This window comes from Talpa occidentalis, unplaced genomic scaffold, assembly GCF_014898055.3.
Source record: "Talpa occidentalis isolate TD23 unplaced genomic scaffold, MPIMG_talOcc4v2.1 talOcc4.17, whole genome shotgun sequence".
NCBI lineage: Eukaryota > Metazoa > Chordata > Mammalia > Eulipotyphla > Talpidae > Talpa > Talpa occidentalis.
Window position 1 is genome coordinate 39,903,023 of NW_023601754.1, and position 26,911 is coordinate 39,929,933.

At 54.6% G+C, this 26,911-nt stretch overlaps 1 protein-coding gene across 1 annotated transcript in view; it reads left to right on the forward strand.

Annotated features, from left to right (window-relative positions):
• Positions 1–26,911, forward strand: part of SIPA1L3 (signal induced proliferation associated 1 like 3) — a 184,316-nt gene that overhangs the window by 103,806 nt on the left and 53,599 nt on the right. Inside the window, exons 7-12 of the mRNA XM_054697137.1 lie at positions 862–992; positions 8,231–8,419; positions 9,556–9,730; positions 13,100–13,203; positions 15,437–15,594; positions 20,660–21,236. Of these exons, the coding sequence (XP_054553112.1) occupies positions 862–992; positions 8,231–8,419; positions 9,556–9,730; positions 13,100–13,203; positions 15,437–15,594; positions 20,660–21,236 (1,334 nt within the window). The remainder of the gene's footprint in view (positions 1–861; positions 993–8,230; positions 8,420–9,555; positions 9,731–13,099; positions 13,204–15,436; positions 15,595–20,659; positions 21,237–26,911) is intronic.

The following is a 26,911-nucleotide window of genomic DNA, read 5'->3' on the forward strand; positions in this document are numbered from 1 at the left end:
GCCCGCTGGGAGCTAACCCACGGCTGTCCTGACCTGGGCCCGTCATTACCACACCTTGTAAGAGCCTTGAATGAGCCTTTGATCCACCAAGAGCATCTCCGGAGGACAGGAGCCATCAGCTAAACACCAGCAGCCCTGAAGGGAAGGCAGGTCTGGGTAGATGCTGACTTCGGGGACCTGAATCGACACAGACTTCTGGGGGGTATCCAGCCACCAAAAGCAGAGCTGTGGGTTATACAGCAGGAAGAACTGTCTGGAAGGGGTCTAAGGAAGGCGCCATATTTTAGGGGAGAGAGCAGGATGCCTTCTCCAGGGCTTGTTAAAGGTGATCATCATAAGAGAAACGGTAGTTCCAGTCTCCTGGGCTATGGAAACATGATTGGGAAAGGCGATGCCCAGGGGCTGAGTCATGGTCCTTTTTCCACGACAAACTTCTCGCTGGGCATAGTAGCCGCCAGTGTTCTTAACCACCTTGCCAGAGCTAATCGGCAGCTAAACTGAGCAAACCACTTGCAAATATAGGATAACCACAGTGAGGCTGGTTTACTCCTGCCACGCACAGTTCTGCGAGTTATACTCGTAGCTTCACTCCACCCTCATGTCAGTTCTGGGCATTGTGGGTGGCCCCCTGAGAGGCCCCCACTTCTCAGGCCCCCATTTCTCAGATGAGAGCACTGTAGGTCCTGTGACTGGGCCAAGGTGGTATAGTAAGGTGGGACCCTGGCAGTCTCCCATCGAGGGGGACCGTGACAGGCAGTGGCGTGTGTGACCAGGGTCCCACAGTTGCACAAGAGCCTGCCTGGGGATGTCACCCGTCCTTTCAGAGAGCTGACTCTGAACTCACCAGCTCTTCCCTTGCAGAGCATGCCAATTATTTTGGCGTGGATGAGAAGCTGGGGCCAGTGGCCGTGAGCATCAAGCGGGAGAAGCTGGAGGACCACAAGGACCATGGGCCTCAGTACCAGTACAGGATCATCTTCCGCACCCGCGAGGTAGGTCCCATCACTGTTGTGTTAACCCATGAGTAACCGCCGCACACACCTGTACACCCTCACACTGTGCGCCTTTGTGGGCAGGCAGTTCCCCTGCTTCCTCTCCTGTCATCCTCCCAGCCACTCAGGAGAGCGATCCTGCCAGTCTCCCTATTTCACAGAAGAGAAAACTAGGAGCCAGAAATCAACAGCTTGTCTAGGATCTATGCCTTCCTCCCCCTAGGATTGGAATCCACTGTGTCTGACTGCAGATCCCAAGATTTCTTAAATTTGGAAGAGATTCACTCTGGTAGTATAAGAACTGTAAGAAATAAAGGGGACTTATTTCAGGAACTCTCTCGGAGTCCAGAGGTGCCAGCGGAATGGAAAGAGTTAAGGCAGCATGCCCCCTACAGGGCAGGAATTGGGAGATCTCAGCAGCAGGCTCTTTTCGTGGGGTCGATCAGTTCTAGAAGCTCCTGACACCTCTCTTCATTCTGAGCAGAGAATCCCATTGTCCTGGCATGGCCACAGCTTCCCCCTGAATTAAACATCAGCTGTGGCTAGGGAACAAGGCCATTGGGGAGACCCTGGTTGTAAGTAACAGAAATCTGCTTCTACTTCTAAAGGCATTAAGTCAGAGAGAGAATTCACTGTTCCCATGTGACTGACTGTAAGAACAGGTAGGGCTAGCTTCAGGCATAGCTAGATCCAGGTGCTCAAGTGATGTCACCAGAACGCCGCTCCTTGCTGCTGTCCTTGGCTTTGCTGCTTTTCACATTGTGACTGTCCTCTGCTCCCCCCACATTCTCTCCATGGCATGGGGAATGGAGACTGCTCAGATCTTCTACATCTTTGTCCTTCTTCGCAGGGAAGGCACTGTTAGCTCTGGGTTCTCTGGAAAGGACTCTGATAGGCTCAGCTTGAAGCACAAGCCCAGGCCCCAGGCCATTCATTGTCATCAGGGGTGACGAAGGAAATTGGCCAGGTCTGAAATGTGTGCTCCACCTGGTGTCCAGGGACAGGGCAGGGCCCTGCAGTTCCATGAGAGCCACCTGGAGGAGGTGCCAGGAAAGTTCCTCAGCAAAAACCTCAGGGAGATGCCCCAAAGATCCAAGTAAGAAGCCCTTTCCAAGTAAGAAGCCCCCACAAATGGGTCTTCCTCCACCCTTGCCTAACCCCACCCCCCTCGGCCTGCCCTGGCCTTTGCCCAGATATGGGAACCCAGCAAGCCGCTGCTGCCAGAGACTTCAGATGTGGGCCCAACTGAGCCTGGGCTCCATCCAAACTGACAGATGCTGCATCAAGGGCCCGAGTCTCATCCCTTTTTGAGGGCCTTCCCGCTAGGGGGGAAATGGGATGGCACAGAGGCTCTGTGGCAACTGAGGGGAGCTCGCCCCAAAACCTCATGTCCTAGACTACAGGTGGCCACCGGCTCCTCATCTCCCCAGCCCCCTCCCACCTTTCTGGCCAGATGAACACCAGGGCAGAACAGAAGTGACAGCTCGCCCTGCCTCAGACTGTTGCGTGGCACAGGCAGAGCTGTTGGGTGAAAGGACAGTGACATTCACACTAATAAATGATATTTATTACAGTGACTATAGCGTTGCAAATCTGCTTAACACTGTTATGTCTGGTACTTTCTGCAGCCTTTATGGCTGTGCACTCAGTAGGTGTCAGGACAGTTCTATGACGAAGGCGTCTTTGTCCTCATTTACAGAAGACAAAACAGACCCAGAGACGTTAAGGGCACCCCAGCAAGTGACAGGTGGGGAAGTTGGCCTGCACTACAGCCATCACCCCACACTGCCTCTCGGACTCCATGGGGTCCTCAGGGCTCAGAGACGCAAGTCTGGGCTTTACCCACTCCACTGAGATCCTTCAGCGCTGCCACCTACCAGCCCTGGGCCAGGTGCTGAGGGGGCGGTAGCACATCAGACAGCAGAGGTGCTTGTGGGGCTCACTTGTGGGGCACAGATACCCTGTTGACAGGGTGGTGAGTGATGATGGGGAAGTAAGCAAGGAAGAAAGGGCTGAGAAGTGTGAGGAGCCGGAGGTTTAGATGATGGTCAAGGGAGGTGCTTCTGGGAGGATGACATCTGGATAAAGACCCTCAGGAGATGAGAAGGGTTCTGAGGGCAGAGGGGACAGCCACCACCAAGGTCCTGAGGCAGGGCACTGGCGTAGGTCTCAGCTCTGCCACTCAGTGCTGTGAAACCTGGGGTACCTGACTCCTTCCCTCAGAGTCTCTCCCCCTTGGGCATTGAGGTCTCCCGGGTCCATGGTGTGGGCTGGGTGGGGTCACACGTGTTGGGTAGGCGGTGCTGGGCCTGGCACTTGAGGAGAGAGTCCAGTGAGTGAGTCATCCCGGAAAGTCGCAGTCTGCTGTGCTGCCGTCACATGCCTGTGAGCCTGGAATCCTGGACCCCATGTGAGGGTCACGGCCACCAGTGCCCCTTCCTCTGCCCTCACACATGGGTGCCACTCAGACTCAGCCTGCGCCCAGCCCCCACAGAGCCGCTTTCTGGGCACTTTGACCTCCCAGGCCTCACTGTCTGGGGCTGGAGTGGGCAGGGCAGTGGCCAGCAGGGCCTGCCTCGCCTCTTCTCAAGGCCCCTCCTGTCATGGAGACAGAGCCAAGGGCCACAGCCCAGAGGTCCTAATAGCACGAGGACTGTTCCCAACAGAGTCCGTGTGCGGAAACACTTCTAGCCCATTCCTGCCAGGCACACGTGCTTTATATATCACTGGCCATCCCATGACACAGGACCCTTTATTATTTCCATTCTGTAGAGGAGGATGCTAAGCAAGAACCACGTGTTGGGGCCCCCCATGGCAGAGCTGGCCGGGACCCAGGCTGCTGTGCTGCTAACCACGCACCACGCTACCTGTTTGCTTGGTTGGTTTCTGCCTCTGGGAATAGACAGCCCTGGGTTCGGTCCAGCCGTGCCACTCCCTGGCCCTGTGACTTTGGGCAGGTGGCTTTCCCTGTGAGCACCTCAGTTTCTGCGTCTGTAAAATAGACTCATGCCATTTCCTGTCTCTTGGAGCGGCGGGGAGCGTCTCTTGGACTCACGCCCTGAGGTGGCAGCACAAGGTTGGTGGCCGGGCAGTAGCTGCTCTGGGCACCAGGTACTGTCCTGGCTGTCGCTCCTGTGGGGCCAGAGGACCATGCTGGGCAGCAAGCGTTGGGCTCAGTGACAGAGTCCTGTCCTTCTGTCCACATGCACATGTCTCGAGCTCCTGCAAACGAAGGCCTCGGGCCAGAGCGAAGGGCCCAGGCTGTTTTCCAAGCCAGCCGGCTGGCCCATCCCAGATGGCCACCCCCAGCCGCCAAGCAGACAATCAAGAGTGGGCCCGAGCTCCCGGCAGATGGGATGTGAGCATTGGCAGCACCGCGCTCCCCACAGGGGTGGGAACAGACTTGGAGCTGGGCTTTGGCACCATGTACCTAAATGTGGGCCCCCAGCCCCGAGCCTGGGCAGGATGAGCCAGAGGCCAAGACTGCCCTGTGCTGAGCCCCTTTGCTGGCACCGTCACCCGGGACACAGGGCCCCCAATCAGCGAGGCACTCTCAGGCACACCAGGACCAGCCGGTTCCCTTTAGCCAAGCAAACATGAGGTTTTGAGGGACCTTAGTTTTGCTAAGGTTAGAGCTTTGGATTTGCATTTTCTTTGTTTTGTTTTCTGATTTAGAAAATAGCAGTTGCTCATTGCTGGGAATTAAAACAGCACATGTGTGTAAAGTAGAAAAGGGAGAGTCTTGTATTGGGTGAAAAAGCAAGTGTAATAATGCTGAGTCTGTTGGGATCTCTTGTGGGTTCAGTAGGGTGTGTGTGTGTGTGTGTGTGTGTGTGTGTGTGTACAGATGATCTCCAAAGCTTACTGTTAAGTGGTGGCAAGATTGGGGAGCCAACTGGAGCATCCTATTTAAGCTTTAAAAATTTAAAAAATGTTAACTACGTGTGTGACTTTATATATTTGATACACATACATACGGTAGCAGCTAGCACATATTGAGCGAGTGGGAATTATCTTATTACAGCTTTCCAGCCCTTTGACGTAGTCACCGTAATCCCCATTTCACAGACCCAGAGAAATTAAGCCGCTTGCCTGGGGTCACCCAGCCAGGGCAGGAGCTGAACCAGGATTTGAACCCAGGCCGACCAACTGCCAAGGGACCTCCCAGGGAAAGTTCTTGCAGGGTTCTCCCATCACCCACCACAGCGAGAGGGGCGCGCCTGGGTCGGGAGCCGCAGAGGACAACCTGTGCGAACAGGAACCTCCTCCTGGCGCTCCCAAGGCCTTTTCATCGCTCACCTGACTGGTTACCTTCGACAAGACAGCGCCAGTGTGGTCAGGATCAGGCCACAGGCCCAGAAGGCTGTGCAGTGAGTTTAGATTTTATTCTGAGAGAGATGCGAAGCCCTTAACAGACTCTGAGCAGGGGAGAGATATGATCCGACTCCAGCTGCCTCATGGAGGCAGGGACTGGGGTGGGGCAGCGACAGGGGCAGAAGCCGGAAACTGGGAGGCTGTGGGCACAGTCCAGATAGAAGGTGGCCGTGGACAGCCCAAGGCAGAGAGCAGAGGGTGCTGCTCATTGCGACTTGTCAGTACCCTATTATCCCTGGGGAAGAAGGAATCACTGAGAGCTTTTGAAGTAGTGGCCCTCAGTCAGGTTGTCAGGGCCAAACGTGCAGGCTGGAAGAGTGAGGATTTCTGGTCCATGCTGACCCCCAGCCCCAGCAGAGGGCGCTGCGGGGCAGTCAGCAGGATACAAAGGCAAAGCTCCTTTTGGTGCCTGAAACCCACAACGCCCAGCCACCCAGATTGCGGGGGTTAAAAAGTGCCTGACATCATTGCATTTCATTCATGATTACGCTCAAGACTGCGCTGCTTATCCTAAGAGAAATTTGTTTGTTTATTCACCACTGGGGCCGGAGCTGGGAACTCCCAGCCACGAGATCATTCCATTCCTTTCACGCATGCCTCTTGCCCAGGCCCTGTTTGGCAAGGGTGGGCCGTGTGCTTCCAGGTGATGTCATGACACATTGTTTTTGTCTCCTCCTGTGTCTGTTGACTTAGGGGGAGTGTATTTTTTCAGTTAACACGGATCCTCAATCTCTGAACCATAGCCCCGAGTGTAGTTCAGGTGCTTGTAACATTCCCCTCAGGGGGAGGATTTTTTTTCCTTGCACTGTTGCAGTCTTCTCACTGGAGTGCTGGAGCAGCTGTGCCCAGCCCAGAGCGTGCATAAAATGGGGGCCAGCAACACATATGTATGTATGGATGGAAGCGTGAGCCAGTGTTCGTGGGGATGCGAAACAACAGGGGCCTCCAGACACAGCTAGCAGGGTGTAAATTGGTCCAGCCTCATGGAAAACTATTTGGCAGTTCAGTAAAATTCAAGATTATCATGCCTGGTGATCCAGCAATTTCTCTCCTGGGTATAAACCCACAAGAAAATGTGTTCACATGCACTGAGAGGTGCTGCTCAAAAGGATCATAACAGCACTGTCCACAGTCATCAGATTCGGGAGCCACGTCCATGCCCGTGAGCGGGAGGACCGATGAATCCGTTGTGTTAAAACGTCAGCCTCTTGCAGCAATGATATCGATTCTCATATCCACAGGACTAAGAGAAAGAAGCCACATACTAAAGAAACAGTGAGCATGACACTCAAAAAAGTCAGAACTAAATTAGGACATTAGAAGTCAGGGTAGAGAGCAGGAGAGGGGCACAAAAGGGCTTCTGGGGGCTGGGAGTGTTGCATTTCTTCATCTAGTAGCGAGTCCCCAAGTGTTCTCTCTGTGAGAATTCCTTTAGTTGCACTTACATGTGCTGTGTGTTTTTTCTGTATGTGGAATATACTTCCCAGTAAAAGGAAGAATTCAAGGGGGTTAATGTGCTGAGCTTTGGAGAAGTCTGGCCTGGCTCGGAGTCTTGGTTCAGCCACATAGTGCTGGTGACCTTCGACAAGGCACCTAACCTCTTGGAATTTCAGTTTTCTCATCTGTGAAATGAAGATATTAAAAGCACCCCGATCGGACTAGTGCATATAGTTAGATAACACTTCAGTACCTGGAACGCCATGAAATAAACTGCCCTTTCATTGATGCGGCTCATCACTAAGATTCTAGCAGTTAGAAATTGCTTCATCTGCAGAGTAACAGAAAACCTGACTAACCACAGCCAAAGCAAATGGGTTATTTAATTTTCTCACAAGAAGTCTGAAAGTAGGCAGCTGCAAGGATCAACTTCCCTGGGACTATTTTTTTTTAATCACCTCTTTCCTCATGATCGCAAGGTGGCTGCCACAGCGCCAAGCATCTTATCCTCACACCAATGTCCCTAGCCAAAAGAAATGGATGGGTAGAAAGGGGCTTTCCTTTTCCCAGGGAGGGAAATCTGGCCTAAAAGACCTCTCCAGGCCCCTAACACACCTTATATTACAGTGTTGGAACTGTGGCCAGCTGTAGGAAAAATTTGGACAGCAACCTCTCGGGAAGGGAAATAAAATGGCCATGATTGACTTGATTAGAAGTTTTCAGCCTGACTACACATCAGAATCACCCATGTGATATTAAAACTCTGTGTCCACACACGTGTGCACATACATGTGCACAAATATGTATATGTATGTATACATATTTGTGCGCATGTTTTCATGGACACCCCACCACCACCAACACACTGAATCAGAACCACCAGTGATGACTTTGTTAGGAACTAGGTTGAAAACCAGTGCCACAGATCTAGATGGTGCCATTGTCCAGGACAGGCAGATGTTTTACATAAGAGCTCACAGTAGCATGTTCCTGTAAATATTATTGTAATGACAGTGAGAGTGTCCGTTTGAGTGGCCACCTTGTGGAGCTGGGTCATCTATCATACTTCTGTCTGGCATGATCTCTTTCCTCGCTCGAATGTCAGTTCCCGGAGGAGGGGGTCTTTGCTTTGCCCCCCAGCGCTGGCATTTAAGAAGCTCTCGGTCAATATTTGTTGAACAAATGAAAGTATGTTCTGTCCATTGTCTTGAGTCCTCCCAGCACCACCCTGGAGTTATGATACATCACGAAAGAAGAAGCTGAAGCTCAGAAATTGGAAGTCATTTGGTTAAGGTCACACAGCCGGGAGGCAGCATGTTCAAGTCCTAGCCCAGATCCGGGGCTTCCGACCATGGCACGTGTCACTTTGGGGACAGGACCCCCCTGTTCTGAGCTTCTCCTAACCTTCCCTTCTCTCCCTCGAACAGCTTATCACCCTGCGGGGCTCCATCCTGGAGGACGCCACGCCTACTGCCACCAAGCACGGGACCGGGCGGGGCCTCCCCCTGAAGGACGCGCTAGAGTACGTCATCCCTGAGCTCAACATCCACTGCCTGAGACTGGCTCTCAACACCCCCAAGGTGACGGAGCAGCTGCTGAAGCTCGACGAGCAAGGGGTGAGCCGGGGCCAGGGTGGGGGGGCCACTGGGGCAACAGCCTACACCCCCGCTCCAAACCTGGTCTCTCTGTCTTGGTCACGCACCCCCCTCCCAAGACAGCACACTATGCCAATTTCAGTAAAAGGATGGGTCCTTTAGAAAATTCTGGGGTGCCAAGAACAGGATGTGACTGGGTCTTAAGAGGGAAATAGTCTGGGGTGAGACAGCTGCCAGGTGTGTGTGTGTGCAGGCCTGCACACCCCTCTGTGCACACTGGCTTCCTCGGCTTCCCTGGCCCTCCCTCAGCTTCCAGGGTCACTGTTAGAATGACAGTCACATCAGACCACGGCCAGCTGCCTCGCGGTCCCAGGAGAATGTCTGACCGGCCTGTGCTAGGGTCAGGTCTGTCCACCATTTAGTCACTGGGGACCAGGTTCCGGGATCAGTGATGCAGAGACGAACACTGGAGACCCAATTCCTAAACTTCATTTAAAAAAAAAGCATTGGGCCTCCCCGGTGGCGCAGCGGTTGAGCGCTGGGTTGCGAAGCTGCCTGCGGCCTCTGAGGTGCCAGTTCGATCCCTGGCTGCTCCCCAGCCACCGGAAGAGGGTCCCACATGATGCGCAGACCTCTCCTGCTGCCCGCTGCTCCCCTCAGCAGTGTACTTTGGTCCTTCTGCCTGCTCTGCTCCCCGCTCTGGCTCTGGTGAATTCTCTCACCCTCCCGTGCTTCTGACTGTACCCAGTGCTTGTATAAATAAATAAATATTTAAAAAAATAAAAATTAAATAAATAAATAAATAATAAAAAAAATAAATAAATAAAAAAGCATTGACTTTCCTGAGTCCTGAACCTTCCCGAATTCCCTTTCACAAAATAACCAGTTCCAGTCCACCTCCTGTGGGCTGCCGGCCAAGCAACTCTTTGAGCTGACAGAGCGGCCTCGCCAGCCTCTGTGGGAAGAACAAGAACGGGCGGCATGGACACCTTGTCTTGCCTTCTGGAATGAGGAGGGGGTGGGGACAGGGACACACCCCATTGCTTTTTCCTTCCTTTCTGGCTGTGGTGCTGAATTCTTCCATGACCCCGCAGCCTCGTTCCCTCCTGCACCTCTCGGCCTGGCCGCCCTTCCTAAAGTCGCTCTTGCCTCCGCAGCTCTGCCGGAAGCACAAGGTGGGCATCCTCTACTGCAAGGCGGGCCAGAGCTCCGAGGAGGAGATGTACAACAACGAGGGGGCGGGCCCTGCCTTTGAGGAGTTCCTGTCCCTCATCGGGGAGAAGGTCTGCCTGAAGGGATTCACCAAGTATGCCGCCCAGCTGGACGTCAAGAGTAAGTGGCTGCTCGGCCTCGTGGGGGAGCCAGGGAGGTCACGGGGATCCTTTGTCGCCCACCACCCACGGGCCACAGCCATAAGGCCTGGTCATGCCAAGGTGAGACAGGGGCATGGGGAGCCCACTGGTGGGCAGGCAGAGGGTACAGCCTCATCTAGTGAGAGGCAAAGACACTCCCCTCAATGTGGACTCGGGCACGTGCATGTGCGCGCCAGACCGGTCCTGCGTGTCCACACCTGCAGAGCCTGGGCGGCGCCCCATGCACTGGCAGCCATTGAGCTGGTGTGGGCACCTAGCAGGGTGCTGTGTCACGGTGATGACGACCAGCTGAGCCTCAGTTTCTGCTTCATATTGCACACGGCTGGGGCCTCAGAAGAGTGGGCACCCGAAGATGCTCATGACACGATGGTTACTCTCAGAGCACGCTGCACCCTATGCTGTGTGCGGAGCGGGGGTCATCTCCCGTAAAGCACTGGAGAGAAGCGGAGGAAAACAGGCACAATGTCCAGGACAGTGGTTCCCCTTCCAGGGAGAGGCTGCATAAGCTGGAAAATGAGTGTCACGTTAGAATATCGGGGGCGATTTCTTTCTTAAGGGGATTGGTAGCTACGACGTAGCCGATGCGGCATTTCTCGTGTCTGTGTGAGGTGTCCAGGGTTGAAGTGTTTCACGATGAATAGTTTCAGGGGATGTTTCAGGGCATCCTGATCTGGGTCACGGCTCCCTGGGGCAGGACTGCTATTGACCTTGAGGTGGGCTGCTGGAGATGGGCACCTTACCTCACGAAGCCTCAGTTTCCTCATCTGGATGAGGAGACTCAGCTTAGAGAGATGAGTCAGGTCTTAAGCAGGTGCCTGTGGCGTCACCACCTTCACCTACTCTGCTGAAGGAGGCAGTGGGGGAGGAAGCATATCGTGCCAGTTGCCAGCTCTGTGGACCTGGACAGTGTCTTTCCCTCTCTCTGCCTCAGTTTCCTCCTCTGTAAAGCGAGGGCAATACTTGGGCTTACCTGGGGAGCATGGTGTTAAACTGAACACCCCAGCCTTGGCACCCCCACCCCCTCAGGTCAGGGAGGACCTTATGCGCACGCGCGTGCTGGGGCAGCTGCCTCCCACCACACGCAGGGCAGTGTGAGCAGTGCTGTTGTTTTGCTGTGACACAGTTTCCTGCCCCACTAAAGGGGAAGTACATTCAGACAAGTGGAATCGGGGGCTTATTATCCCCCTTCTCAGATGACCGCTCCTTGGGCTGGGCTCCTCCTCAGTGACACCCTTAGTCATGCCCCTCACCAGAAGCCTGTGAGGATCGGCTGCCTAGCACGGAGCCAGAAAGAGAATTAGCACTGCTGAGTGTCCGCTCTGTGGGGAGCGGATTTCCTCAGGAGAACCTGGGCGCCCAGGGCTCCTCGCCAGTCTCCCCAGCTAAGAAGCAGGGGTGCTATAGGGTTGCTGGACTCTAGCACTGGCCGCCCACAGCTTTGGTGTCCTCACCTGTCACAGCTTGTCCCCAAGAACATATGCCTGCAAGGACAGGGACTCCTTGGCCTGTTTTATCCACCGTTTCCCCAGCACCTGCAGTTGACCAGAGCTGACCTGTGGCTCCTATAGCTCAGGGGATACAGCAGTGGTCTTGTAAACAGCTGGTGTAGCAGAGTCCCCACAGGGCACGGGGAGTACTCCCATGGGTGAGGGTGACGCCAGCGGTTACTGCAGCATGGCTGGTGTGGTCACTCGTGTGCTGCGAGACTCCCTGGGCAGGGAGGAGCACTTCAGGACGAGATGAGCTTATCTAGGGAAACTGGCCTCGTGTCAGGGCTGGGGAGGTTCGCTTGAGAACATGTGGCCTGAAAGGGAGAAGTTGAACCAAAATGGGCAAAGAAGGAGCAGGAAAAGCAAAGTTCTGTTCACCAAGTGAGCAGAACAGTACAAGCAAAGGCCCTGCGGTCTGGGAATTAATGTGGAGGATGAAGTGAGGGAGGCAGGCAGGGACCCCATCATCCAGGGCCTTTAGGGCTAAAGATTAGGGATTTGGATCTGTTTCCTGTGAGGAGTGTGAAACCCTTAGTAGGCAACACTGAGTACTATTAAGAAATACTGAGGAGTCAGACTGCCTGGCGTTCCAGTCCACAGTCGCATTGCAAGTCACGTCCTGCACCTCAGTTTCCCCCTCTGGAAAGGAGGGCCAATAATTGGGTATGCTTCTCCCTGCCATACGCCTTCTCAAATTAGAGCTCACCACAGTCTGGGTCCTCGCCATCATTTTCTTCTTCCTAGTTTTTTTGCTGATGTGCCTCCCTGTGAGTGGACGTGAGCACCCCTGAGTGTGTGGCCCCCCTCAGCCTAGCACACCCACGTGGTGTGCTAACTCGCCCCTTTCATGGCTGGGTCTTTCCACAATTTGAATACACAAGTTTATCTATTGTTTTGACTGACATTTGAGTAAACTTGCACCCATATCGCAAGGCACATGTGTTTGATCTCTGTGGGCTGTGGTCCTGGAAGAGGAAGTGCTGAGTGCTCCGTTCAGCCTAGCTCCAGGTTTTTTGTTTTTTGTTTTTAAGATTTATTTATTTATGGGCCTCCCCATTGGCTCAGCGCTTGAGCACTGGGCTATGAAGCTGCCCGCAGCCTCTGTAGCACCGGTTCGATCCCTCGCTGCTGGGCGAGGGTCCCACATGGCGTGCAGACCTCTCCTGCCGCCCGCTGCTCCCCTCAGCAGTGTACTTCGTCACTCTGCCTCTTCTACTCTCCGCTCTGGCTCTGGTGAATTCTCTCACCCTCCTGCACCTCTGACTGTACCCAGTGCTTGTATAAATAAATAAATCTTTTTTAAAAAAAAAATGATTTATTTATACATATAAGAACTGGGGCACAGGCCAGAGATGCAGGGGGGTGAGAGGTTTCACCAGACACAGAGTGGGGAACAGAACAGGCAGATCTACAGAAACACACTGCTGAGGGGAACAGAGGGCAAGTCAGGAGAGGTCTGCTGTGCCATGTGGGTATCTCCCTGCAGGGACTATGGACAGCTTCATAGGTTATGTCTTAACCCCTTGTGCCACCAGGTTTAACAGATGTCACTAACAAGTTTTCCCAAGTGGTTCTACCAAGTTACACACCTGCCCAGCCACATCTACAGTTCCAGTTGCGCCACATCCTCACCAACCCTTGGTACTGTTAGACTAGAAAATTTGTCCCAATCCAGTGGGTGTATAACATAAGGTTTCCTTTTTCTCAAAATTCATTTAATTTTCAAGAGTGGAGTTAAGTGAAAACATCAAGTTAAAAACTAGCACAGATGGTGTGTGGGACATGGCAAGAGCCCAGTGGTTTTAGAACCGTGGCGCTGACTGGTGTTTCTGTTTCAGCCGACTCCACGGGAACCCACTCCCTCTACACGACGTACCAGGACTACGAGATCATGTTCCACGTCTCCACCCTGCTCCCTTACACCCCCAACAACAGGCAGCAGGTCAGTGGGGCCCAGGGCAGGAGCCCCAGATGATTCCATCGGTGCACAGCTGACCCCCAAGGTGCTCTCCCTCCCAATGGCTTTTGCCGGGTGCCTGCCTGGCGTGGCTCCCTTGGGACTCTCCTGTATGGCTGATGGATGCCTTTGGCCTTAGAGAACCTCTGCCCCACAGTCATTTCCCTTGAGGGTTGGAAACTAGAACAGGTGTCACTTGATGTCTGTGTTGTTCTAGCACCCTGGTGCACCTAGCTACCCAACTCCCATCAAACTCTTGAGTCATCAGGGGTCCAATGAAGAAGAGTGAGTCAGTCACTCTTTCGAATGCAAGTGACAGCAAGGTAAACCAAACAGGCATAAGGAAAGTGGGGGTTACTGAGTCCTATAATCTAAAGTGCTGGGAGGGGGCTAGCTTTAGGTATGACTGGATCCAGGCACTCAAATAGCGTTGGGAATCCTGTCCATTTCTCCCTCTGCTTCTCTTCATGGTTGCCTTAGCACAAGTCACAAGTAGTGGCACATGTGCCTCCAGTGACGTCCCATCAGCAGAGCCACCCCGGGGGAAAGAGCTGTTCTTTTCAGGGCCGAACCTGGTTGGGCCACTTACATGCTAGTCCCTGGACCTGAGGTGTGGTTGGGATGGCTGAAGCACATGCCCAGCCCAGAGAGGGTGAGCGGAATCAGCTCAACTTGAAACAAGACAGAGATGAGGGAGATACTTTCCCAAAGGGCATGGATGTGACTTTGACAGGAGGAAGGGGTGCCGGGAGCAACCAAACAGTGTGGTGTTAAGAGCATTGGACTCAGAAATGGGCCTGAGTCCACGTCTTCCTTTCCCACTCTCTCCTCTCCGAGCCTTGCGTCCCCGCTCTGTAAAACAGGCAGAATGACAGGGCCCTGGCCTCGGGGTCCTCAGAAGAGCTCCCTGCACTCACGCACAAAACCAGAGCGTGAGGCAGGACCCCACCTGGGAAAAGCCCAGGAAGGGTCCGAGTGCCTGGGCATTTGGGGGTAGCCTCCAGCAGAAGTGGGGTCCTGTCTCTCTCCACCCGTGACGCTGAAGGGCAAGTCATGCAGCCACTGCGAGCCCAGGTTTTGTCTTCCGTGAAAGGGCAGGATGAGTTCAGGCCTCCTAGGGTTGTCATGAAGATTAAATGAGAGTGCGAGTTCAGATGTGGATGGAAAACAGCAGTGTCGACCGCAGTAAGCGGGTGCGTTGTCTAGCATTTTCATCCAGCTTAACACACACATCCGTAAAGCACTGGCAGTTCAGTCGTGCAAAGTGTGTCTGGGGTTCACCTGGGCCCCTCATGGGTGCTCCTGTCTGTAGAGCTCATGGCCCAACCTGGATTCTTAATAGCTCTGAGAAGGCTGAACTTGCGTACCTAAGAGCAGTGTGATTCAGCAGCTACACAGAACCCCCCAATCCCATCATAGCCTGCAGAGACAACAGCCCTTCTCAGAGACTGTGACAATGGCCAGAGGACAGAGCTCCCGCGGGCCAGCAGGTGGCAGCTGCCCCAGCCCCCTCAGCCCAGCATCTGGGCATTGCCTGCGGTCTGACTCCTCGCATGACTTTGAACAAATCAGAGGCTGCCGCCCGGCCCCTCCAATAAATGTTTGCGGTGCCCCTGCTGTGTGCTGGGCACTGTTTTCAGCACTGAGGAGAAGCAGGGAGCACTGAACAAAACAGACAAATCCTGTCTTCATGGTGCATACACTTTTGTGGGTGGGGAGAGACCGTCGAGAAAAGAAAGGAGCACTGAACAGCTCCTCTGGGCCTCTTGTTGTTAACTGTTGCAAGGTGGGGGGGGGGGGTCAGGTGGAGGGGCTGAGACCTTGGATAACACAGTGAAGGCCTCCATGGGAAGGTGACATGGCAGCCAAGGCCTGAAGAAGGGAGGGAGTGAGGGAGCCATGTGGGGACCTGGGGGAAGAATGTTCCAGGTAGAAGGAACAGCCAGTGCAGATGCCTGGAGGAAAGACTTGTGGCACAGCAGCCGGGGGCCTGTGGCCGGAGCAGAGGGGGAGAGTGGGAAGAGATGTTAGGGGTGCACCCCCCCACCCCACCTGACCCCAGGGCCATGCGGTGATTGTCCTTTACCCAGAGATGGAACCACAGGCAGGCTCAGGGCAGGGAGGGACATGACCTGACCCAGGTGGAACAGGGAGACAGTGATGGGGGGACCCTTCGAGAACAACCTGTGACGCTGCCCCTCTGCTTGCCCTTGACCAGCTACTGCGGAAGAGGCACATAGGAAATGACATCGTCACCATCATCTTCCAGGAGCCTGGGGCGCTGCCTTTCACGCCCAAGAACATCCGCTCGCACTTCCAGCACGTCTTCATCATCGTCCGAGCCCACAACCCCTGCACGGAGAATGTCTGCTACAGGTGTGCACCTCCCCAGCTGTCCATGGGGAGCCCCTTCCCCGCACAGCCCTCCCCCACCCTGCACACGCAGGCAGTTAGGGGCGCAAGCAGACAGCTGCCCGGGGGGGGCTGCCTCTTTTGCTGCAGCAGGGAGCTCCGTGCACACATTACCCACACCCTCGAGGGGAGTCATTCTCAACCAGTGATGGTCTTGATGAAGAAATCATCAGGGTTTGTATTTGCCTGGAATCTTTTGGTGGCAAGTGACAGAAAACCCACCTCAGTTTGGCTTGAGGTGAAAAAGTAGTCGGGTACATGGCCTGGGGGTGCAGGGGCAGGCCGGAGACCTCCTCAGGAGGTGCAGCCCAGGGGCTTTGGTTCACAGATAAGCGAGCAACAAGGCCGCAGGCCCAGGCAGCTCCCTCCCCAAGCCCAGACTCTCACCCGAGGGAGTAGCTGGCCTCTACAGACCAAATGGAAAGCTGTCTGGGTGTGGGCTGAGGAGAGAGCTGTGTCCTTTGGAGACCATCAGTAACCCAGAGCCAGGTCAGCACTAGTCCCCGGAGCAGCCCAGCAAACTCAGAGGAATGGGCCAGTGAGTATTATTTTCTATTTTTTGAAAAGTAGTGTGAAATTCAAAGGCTACAAAAGCCCACCTCTGACTCCCAACCACCCAGTGTTGTTGCAGAAGCAGCCACTGTTAGCAGTCCCGTGGTCCTGTTAATCTTACATACACACGTGAACACTTACAAGTATTCCTCTTCTTTTTAATGGCATATCACACGCACTGTTGTGCGTCCCCCGTTTTTTCACTCAATAGTCTTTGAGAACTATCCATAGCAGTGCATAAAATGCATTTTCATTCTTTATGCCTGCAAACCATTCTATCTTGTGGATGCATGAGAGTCCTCTCCTGCCCCTTGTGGATGGACATTTGGGCTGTTTCCTGTCATCTGCTATTGCCGTCCATCCTGCCACAAGCAGCCTTGTTTATCCTCTCACTGCTCATGTGCCCAAGTATCCAGCAGGAGGAAAAGCTCCTTAAAATGCAAATACTACCTCAAAGGATATGTGCATACGGGCACTGGTAGTCTTGGTAGAATTTCTAGAATCTAGCGGTTTCTTCTCTTGGCCACTGTATGAGAGGTGGCAAGAGGATTCCAGTGTGCAGAGCCTTTAGTTAAGAACCACTGTGCTTGCCCAGGGGGCAGCTGGGAGCCAGCACTCTGCATCCTCCATGCTACCCAGACCCCCTCTCTCCGCCCATTCATTCAGGGACACCCAGCAGCAGTGCCATTGCCCAAGTCTCCCTGCTGTGTGGCAGCAGGGACTCTAGGTAGCGTGTTCTCTGGGAGCTGAGTGGGAAGGAAGATGGAGTTGGCCTGTAGACTCCCCCCTAGAAGGCTGCCCACTCAGGGCATCAGGGGCTAATGCTGCTCCCCTTCCTCCTCCTATCGTCCCCCACCAGCTCCCTTTCCCCCGCTGGCTCATCCCAGGAGCCCAGGGCCAACCCAGGAGCCCAAGGCCAAGCTCCCACCTTTCAGTCCAGCCTCTGCAGGGTCTCCAGGGTGGCTTCTTTTTTCTGACGTGGGAACCTTTCTTTCTTTCTTCTTCTTCTTCTTCTTCTTTTTCTTCTTTTTTTCACAATTTAATTTAAAATCTTTTTATTATGCAATATTTTAAACATTCTGAAAAGGACAGAAAATAATTTGACAGACACCCATGTGCCTACCACCAGATTGAACAGATGTTAACATTTTACCAATTTGCTTCCTCATTCTCTCTTTTCTTTATTTTTAATGCAAGAAATGTTAGCAATACAACCAAAGCCTCCGCCTCCCACGCCCTCTCCCTGCGCGGCCTTCCTTTCCCGCAGACAGCTGCTCTCCGGCCAGCGCACGCCGTCCCCTTGTGTCCCCAGACAGCCCTCGCCACGCCGTAAAAACCACTTACTGATGCGACCCTCGCCTTCCTTGGAGGTTGCATTCCCCATCCTGTCCCTGTCACAGCCCAGTACTCACCAAGCTGTGGGCCCTAAAGACGCCTCGGCTGGCTGGACACGCCATGGCCAGTGCCACTGTCCCAGCCCAGCCAGACGCAGGAGAGAAATGAATACCCCACCCTGCTCCTGAGCCATTGTAAGCACTGAGAAAACGGTCGTTGATCCAGTAATTGTGATGAGTATTCTAGAAATACTTACTGAATCGCAGCGACCAGGTGGCCTGGGGCCACACCATCTCGTGCCAGTGCCCAAGGTGTGTCCCTGCTGTTCTGAAGACACGTCTGCACCTGCCACCTGCGGGCGGGGAAAGCCGGCCCTTCCTGCTGCCCTCAGAAAGAGGGACCAGCTGTTCTGCTGTCCGGAAACCTTTAGCAGCTTGGCAGTTGTAGGATTCTTAAAATTATGAATCGGGACTCTGGGAAAAGCCCACGTCAAACATTCTGATTGATTAGCCCAGCACTGAATGACGAAGTTGCGGGCTCTTCACCTCTCTAAAGCCCCAGAAGGCCCCTTGAGTGAGAGCTGAGGGCCTGATGAGGTCATTGCCCCCCTCCCACCTGCCTGGGGCGATGCCACACCCATGAGGTTTTCCCCCCAGGAGAAAAAGAACCTGGTTTGCGGCCTCTGAAGATTCTGTCCACTGGGCAGAGCTTTTCTTTGTGAAACCTGCACCCACTGTACACCAGCAGAAATCGGTTTCTTCTTGGCTTGGTGTGCAAGTTGAAATCATTACTTCAATCTGCGTTGTGTGCCGGTGCTAGGGCATCAGCTCAGCCCAGGTGGCCCTGTCCCAAAGGCACTCCACACATGGGCCACCCGCAGTGGAGGCTGCCAGCCTCACTCTTGTCCCCTGCATGCCCTCTGGTCCCTTCCAGTCCTTTCTTCACAGAGCAGGGCAGCGGTGGTGATCTTTGCAAATTGTCAGTCTGCCTGTCACTCTCTGTTAGCACCTCATCCGCTAGGACCCAGGCGGTGCCCCATCTTTCATTTTAACTGCAGGGAGCTGATGAACTGACAACCAACAGGTGTGGGCGGGTTAAGGGAACCTCCTAACAGCAGGGCCTCCTAACAGCAGGGAATCATTATCCCACCCCTCAGCTTGGAAGGGCCCTCATGCTGGAAGCTAGAAAGAGTTGAGTGTCTGGGAGAGCCAGCCAACCGGAGCTGTGGCCTTGAGAAGACCAAGGATTACAGCCACTGTTACTACCTCGGCCTTGCTGGGAGGCAATAAGGAGACGTGAACACCCCACCTGCTCCTCTTACCTTGTCACCTACCAGTGCTTCCTGTAGGCCAGACTCAGCTAGAAGCCAGAGGACATGGGAGCCCTGGTGAAGGTGGCACAGCCCACAGAGACTGTCCTTCTAGGCACCGAGCAGGGCAGAGATTGTGTGGCTGCTTGCTGTCATGAGAAGGCTGAGAAGTGCTCACGCACCATCAAGGCCCTGCGTGGCGCCTGGTGGCCTTACCCACCTCCTCTTCACTCTCTGGGCTCTGGCCTCCCTGACCTTGTTCTGCCCTGTGTGTGCTCTTTTCCACAGAGCCCTTTCCTGCAGCTTTCCCCCTCAGCTCTTTCTCAGGCTGCTGATCTGTCTAAAATCTCAGATTGTCACCTCCTCAGAGAGGCCCTCCCAGATTCCCCCTGTCCACATCAGCTCCTTCTGTTCTGTCATACCCCACTCTCTCTCCTTGTGTTTACAAGTTAGAATATGAGTATGTTTGTGGAGTGTATCTCTCCTCCTAGAAGCTCAGGAGAATAGGGACCACTATGTCCCCAAAGCCCGAGAGAACATCCTAGAAATACATGTCAGACAAATGTGCTGTCCTTGTGAAATTGGTAAGATGGTGAGTTGGGAGTCAAAACCTGAACCAGCCATCCATTGTGGTGGGCCTCACAAACATGTTTAAGCTCCCCCACCCCCACCCCAATGCTTGGCCAGAGCTTCTCCCCCATCACAGCTTGGGGCTGGAAGCCTTGACCTCCCCTCTGTCTCCACCTTGCACTTCTCCCAGCCTCGCAGCTGCCAGTTTCTGGCCTACCTGGCATCAAAGCACAAGGAAGAAAGGGGAGGCAGGGAGGTGTCACCGGGACTGTGTGCTCCCTTGACTCCAGGAGCCCCTGACCCACCTGCAAGATCTCCCAGGCAGAGGCCAGACTCCAGTCCCCTCCCAACTCTGGGAGGCCTCCACAGGGAAGTGGGGGGAGAGTAGAGATAACTGGGCTTTGTCCAAAGAATTCTTTGTCCAAAGAACTCCTCCCAGGGAGGTCTTCCCTCTAGTTAGTGCAGTGGGTGAGGCAAAGATCATGTTTCTGCGTTCTCACGCAGCGGCTGTCTGATTTCTGTCACATTGTCATCTCTGTCAGAAATGAAGTAGGAAGGGTCCCATCCTTCCTGGTACAAAAAATTTTCGAGATGGCGATTTTGGAGATGACTTACAAAGTGTAGTAAATGTTGCTACCCAGTATTCCTGTGATGCTGCTGCTTGACAAGCCACTGCCACATGCAGTGGCTCGCAAACGCAAGTATTTCTTTCTGGCTCACAGAAAGCTGCCAGGTCAGCTGGGGTCAGACTGACCTTGGCTTCAGGCCACTGGTCGAGTCCAGGTCTGCTCCAGGTGTCCCTCAACCCTCTGGGACCAGTAAGTCCCCGATACAAGTTCATCTCTGGGATCTTGGGGATGGAGCAGGAGAAGCAAGCTCCCCGCACCCATGTCATGCCTTTGCTTGACAGCCATTGGCCAAAGCAGGTCACTTGACCCTGGGCCCAGGATAAATGGGGGGGTGGGAGGGGATAGATCTGCCCGTGAAGGTAGAGTAAGGAATGAATTTTTGCCAAACTATCATCTCATCTTCCCCAGAAATCTATATGTATGTAGAACAAGAAGAACTCCAGTCAAATGATACTATTATTAGTCTTTGGATTTCAGCAGATGGTCAAGCAGTCCACTATGTAGGAAGCAAAAATGTGTGTACGTGCCCTAAGTAAAGCATTTCACTCATTAGGGTTGGCGTCCATTGTCGAAACGCAAACTGACTGACCGGCTGTTTTCCCTTCTGCCATCTAAATGATTTCTCCTTCCGCAGTATGGCTGTGACCCGATCCAAAGATGCGCCTCCCTTCGGCCCCCCCATCCCCAGTGGCACCACTTTCCGCAAGTCTGACGTCTTCAGAGACTTCTTGCTGGCCAAGGTCATCAACGCGGAGAACGCCGCGCACAAGTCGGACAAGTTCCACACCATGGCCACCAGGACCCGCCAGGAGTACCTCAAGGACCTGGCCGAGAACTGCGTCTCCAACACCCCCATCGACTCCACTGGCAAGTTCAACCTCATCTCCCTGACCTCCAAGAAGAAGGAGAAGACCAAAGCCCGGGCGGGCGCCGAGCAACACAGCGCAGGAGCCATCGCCTGGAGGGTGGCGGCGCAGGACTACGCGCAAGGGGTGGAAATCGACTGCATTTTGGGCATTTCCAACGAGTTTGTGGTGCTCCTGGACCTGCGCACCAAGGAGGTGGTATTCAACTGCTACTGCGGGGACGTCATCGGATGGACCCCCGACTCCTCGACACTCAAGATCTTCTATGGGCGAGGGGACCACATCTTCCTGCAGGCCTCCGAGGGCTCAGTGGAGGACATAAGGGAGATTGTGCAGAGACTGAAGGTAAGGGAGGGGTCTGACGGGGTGGCAGTCCTGTGGCTTGGCAGGGGCCTTAGGAGCCCCTGAAGTCCTCCCCAAGCCCATCCATGAGGCCAGGAAGTGACTGGGCCCACATTTGTCACACTTGAGGTCTGATGGGCCCCGCAGTCTGGGCTCTTTCTGGGCCGTGGGTCCAAGACTTCACGCGGTCACCCGGAAGGGACAGGAGGCATGTCATCTCAGTCTGTGTGTTGGTAGGAAAGTTAAGTTTAAGCTTGTTCAAAATGTCAGGGTACTCTCTAGAGGAATTAAAGCAGATAAAAAACTCAAATCATTAGAAGATAGGCATCAGCAGGGCAGGGGATGCGAGCAAGCCTGGTCACACACAGCAAGCACAGAGTTACATGGTGGGAATAATCCACATTAGTCATCACAGAAATGTGACTATTTTAACATCCCCACGCACAGACTGGCGGTCTGGATAAAACTCTTACCCAGAATCCCTGGTGGGCAGCTCAGGCTTGACTCACTGGCCGGACTTGAGGGTGGCAGGTTGGTTCAAATCAGGTGACAGCTGAGTTGGTGATGGCTACGGGAAGCCGTGAGCCGCGTCCTCTGCTGCCCTGCGCATCAGGAAAGGGGCTCAGGGCTGGGCTCTCGGGGATGGGTGGGAGGTGAGAAGGGCGTGTCACGTGAGTGACGGGAGACGCATGACATGGTGGTTAGAGCCGCAGCTTCCCCGGTCAGAGGCCTGGCTTCAGATCCCGGCACTGCCGCTCTGGGGTGGATCACTTCTCCACTGTGTGACTCGGTTTCCTCATCTTAAAAATGGGAACAATCATCCTCTGACATGATGCGTGAGATTAAGAGCTGGATGAGTCATGTTGCCCCAACAAACCTGCCTGGCGTGGTGGGCCGTGACCCCCGCGTACTGCTGACTGCCCTCACCCTTCTAAGCTGGTGCTAGTTGGCTTGGTAAAGCCCTGCTCCCCATCTCCCTGACTCCTAAATTCATGCCCAGCCTTACTTAGAACAACAGCCAGGGTTTTGTCTCCCACTGGGGTGTGAGGTTGGGGACCAGGACCTCCATCTGCTTTGTGCACTTCTCTCACATGAGTGGATGGGGCCAGCGCATGGTGCGCAGGGCATCTGATGAGTTAGGGGGATCTCACACGCCTCCACCCACCCTACAGAGAAGGGAGCGTCTCTCTCTCTCCACTTAACGGGCGAGCACTTGGAGGCTTATCCTGGCCTAAGGTCTCACAGCCCTGAGTGGCAGATTGGCTTTGAGTCGAGGTCTCCTGGGTCCAGGCCCCCGAGTGGGATCCTACTGTTTAAGGCAGCATCTCCACTCGGGTGTCGTTAGACCCTAGAAACCTACGTTGGCCCCCCGCCTCCTGGTTTCCTGTGCCAGTAAGGACAGGCCATCGCGCCATTGGTCAGGTCAGGTCAGATGGCATCAGCCTTGCTCTGACACCCACCTGCAGCCTGTCAGCCCCAGCCCCAGCAGGCTTCAGCTGCTGCTTCTCCACCCTGGCCTCTTCTGGACGATCCATAGGCCTCCGTGCTGGTCTCCCTTGCCTCTGCCCTTGCCTCCCTGTCATCCTTAGAACACTAGGAGGAGCTGCTCGTGGCACTGCTCTGCTTACTCCCGGGAAAGCTAGCATCTTCTGGTGGCCCCGAGGCCCCACATGGTCCGGCTCCCTGGTGATCTCTCTGACCTCATCTCCCTACTGGTGGCCCCCAGCAGCCTTGATGACCTCAGCTCCCCATTGCTCTGTTGTTTCTCCAGCATGCCTGGCAGGCATTCAGCCTCAGGGCCTTTGCGCTGCCTGTGCCCTCTCACTGGAGCACTTGCCCCATATGGCTCATCCCCCCACTCTTTTAGGCCTTTAGTTAAATGTCCCCTGGTCAGTGAGGCCTCTGTGTCTAAATTTGCAGAACCCCCCTCACCTTGCCCTGAACACATTCCACCTGCCTTTCTTAACTTAGTTTTCTGTGTAGTGTGTGCCACCTCTGATGGCTGTTAATGTGTGTGTCATTCCCCTGTGCCCTCAGCACCTTGTCCAGCACCTGGTGTGCAGCGGACACAGGGTAAGCCCGCGTGCGTGCCTGCTGCCCGCTGCCTCCAGCGGGCAGGAGGAGGGCTCACTGTATGCGCCTGCTCGGCGCTCGCAGGTTCCCCCATCTCCCTCCAACCTGCTGAGGGAGATGCCGCTGCCGTCCTGACTTCACAGATGATGAAACGGCCCCAGAGAGGTAAAGCAGCTTGCCCAGGGCCCGGAGTGAGTTAAGTGCCTCAGCTCTCAGACGCGAGGAGGGTTCCTCCCCCCAAAACCGCAAAGCAGCCTGTGCTTCTTAAGCAGTGACCGAGCCAGGCACCATGCCAGGTGCTACCACGTCCTCTCTGTGCCTCTCCATCCCACGCCCACCCCCGTGCCTACTGCTGGCGCACAGCACATTGCCATGGTCCCCGCCACACACACAGACATAAGCCCAGCACCCCAGAGCCTTCCAGGAGGCCTGGAGGTGATAACATCATCCCTTCTGCCAAGGGACAGGCCAGGGTCTCGTGTCCATGGAGTCCCCAGGGTGAGCGCACATCCTCCCCTGGCACAGCAGGGGCTCACACAGCCTTTGTAGACGGGCTTTGTTATGAGCTGGCCCTGGCACTGGACAGGTGTTGCAAGCACAGGAGGTTAAGCAGGGAGTGTAGAGGATGTCAGGGGCCCTACTCAGGGGGCCACTCAAACCCCCAGGTTGGGTGCAGCCCACAGGCATATTTCGTTCCCAAAACTTAACACCCAGAGGATTTTCTGTGACTTTCTGGTTTCTTTTGAAAAATTGGACGACCTGTCTCTCCTGGGCTACACGCACAGGGCAGTGCCCACGTGAAGTGGGGTGCTGCCTGCCCCTTTGAGATGGGCTCGCGTGCACATCAGATCAGGCTTCTCCCAGCCGCATCTCGCTTGCTTTCAGGGGGTCTGGGGGTAGGGGTCCCCCTGAGGACTTTTAAACTGAGACTTGAATAAAATAAGAGGAAAAAGCGGCAGGGAAGTAGCAGGCCTGAGGCACGGGGGCCGGATACAGGTCAGCGCCAGCTCTGTCCCAGTCTTGGACTGCTGCACCGCCTCAGCTTCCACACCTTTGGAGGGGGCAAATTACTGGTCCCCCCCCTCATCAGTGAGCTGCTGATGAAATTGGGCCCCTAAAGGGCCTAATCAGTGCCTTAACCAGGGCACACGGAGATCAGTCCCCAGAAAAAATAGCTTTTAATGGGGGCCTGGCACAGTGCAGGGGTTCCTGGGGTGGCTGTGTCTTTGATCTCATAAGGTGCTCCTCTGCCCAGAGTTACCTTTCTGAAGCCTTGTGAACCAGCAGTGCTGCTCTTCAGGCGGGGCTGCCTGCGTTTGTCATGAAAGCCGAGGGGACAGAACTTGGAAGGCACCCAAAAAGCGGCCAGAAAGTTAGCCTGACTCTGTTTACCACTCCAGTGGGTACTTTACAGTTGGAGCTGCTTGGGTGGAGACTGAGAAATCCCGTAGCTGGAGCAAGTCCTGCCCTCCCAGGCTAAGGTTGGCCTGGGGGCAGGGACATGCCGAGCTCCTCCTTTGCCTTCAATGTCAGACTAATATGCGTGACCAAAGCCGAGTCTCAGCCTGTCCACACTCCTGTCGGCAGGACGGGAGAGTGTGAGCATGAAGGAAAAGCTGTCTCAGTCCCACTCATATCCTGTGGTCCCAGACCTGGTCAGATGTCCACACCTAAGGAAGCTGAGAAATGCAGTCCCCAACTTGGCAGCCATGTGCCCTCCAAAATTGTTTTGTGGTGAGGGGGTCTTTATCACTAAAAGGAAGCAGGGGAGAATGGAGGGTCCCCCTGCCACTGTGGACAAGCTGCCCAGGCCTGTGGAACACCCCCACACACTCCAGGGCTGTTGTGGGCTCCCCTCAGGGGCAGATGCACAGGACTGGCCTCTGAAACCCCAAGTCTTTGGACACAAGGGTGGCTGCTTCAAAGGGAAGAATTTTGACTCCCAAATCAGAAGTCACAGGCTGGGATGAAGCCAGTCACAGCTTGCTCTTTGAAGAGACTGAATTTTCCTTTCAACCCAGTTATTTTAAACTCTTTAATTATGGGAAATTTCAGACGTGCACACAAGTAAAGGCTCTCACGTAATGAACTTCTGGCCCCATCGCCAGCTGCCAGCTCCCAGCCCAGCACCTTCTCGTTCCTTCCTTCCCTCCTTTAACTTCCCCCTGATTATTCTAAAACAAATCCTTGACATCCTGTCATTTTATCTGTAAACATTTCAACATCTATTTCTACAACAGAGTCTTTAAAACGAACCGCTGTCATTACCACACCTCACAATCGTTTCTGATTGTCACGTAAACAGGTTGGGCTATGAAACCAATTACTGGGCCTCAAAGTTGGCAGGGTCAGGACAGGAAAAGAGCAAGAAAGTCCCAGCACCTCCCAGTGAGTAAGGCTAAGTCCCTATTCTGTTTGGGGAGCATGACCCTGTCTGATGCATCCCCCGCTGCCCAGTCTCGCTATCCAAGTCATACACCAAATCAGTCATGTCTTCAGGTAAGTCCTCTCCTATCCTGCCTCTCACTTCTTGCTCCCCACCCTCAGGAATGTGAGATTGCAAGGAATTATTTTGTGTGCAGGGACGAATGTGTGTCTCAGCGTGTGGATGCTTAGAGTGACTCATGACAGGAACTTCCTCCCGTCAGCGGTGGTCACAGACCCGTGTGCCACCACCCAGGCAGGCTCGCCACAGAGTGCCCTTACCCCTAGGGGTGACTTCTCACAAGAATCAGCCATCGCGCCTCTTTCCTTGGAGCAGTTTTAGGAAAGGAGTGAGATCTCCATGTAACCTGCTAAGCCCGTCGCACTCACCTGCATCACTAGCTGCACGCTTAGCCCCATCCACGGGTTCACGTCCCTTACATGTCATCACGGCCTGAATCCCACGCAGATGCAGCAGGGAGTGAAGCAGAAGCTAAGCGCTACGTGGTCATCTGGGCTCCAGCTTGGGGGAGAGTCCCAGGAGGAGATGGGGTGGGGGTTGTGCCTCTAAGGGTGACGTCAGGAAGTAAAGGGCAGGAGCCAGCAACCCCGGGGTGCAGGGCTGCAGCGTCTTGGCGCTCTTAGAGAGACTCTGTTGGTCAGGTACGTAATCCGTGGCTAAGAACAACAAAGGTGTATTTCTCTCACACTGGAAGTCGTCTTTGGTTCCCTTAGGGTCTCTCCTCATGTAACTCTGACTCGGGGACCCCCTGAACCAAACAGCCTCTCTTGAGCAAAATCCCAGTGGCTGTGGCAGAGGGGAGAGGCCTCCAGAGTTAAATGCCCCAGCCTTGGCCACCCCCCATTCCACCCACCACTGGCCAGCACATCCCAGAGCAGAGGGGGTCACGAGGGGCAGCCCCACCAGACCCGGGAGCAGAGGGTGGCAAGGGCGTTTGGAGAGCAGGACCGGGACTGTCACCTCTCTGATGTCAGAAGCCATGTAGCTGCATATCCACGTTTCCTCCAGACATCAGGAGCCCCTGCTGGGACTAGGTGGGAGTGCATGCTGCTGTGCCCTGGTGTCTCCTGGGAGGATCACTGTGGTTCAATTGATCAGTCGGGGAAGGGGGGGCGGGTGGAGGTGAGGGGGTTGGCGTGTGAGGATAACAACTTGGGTC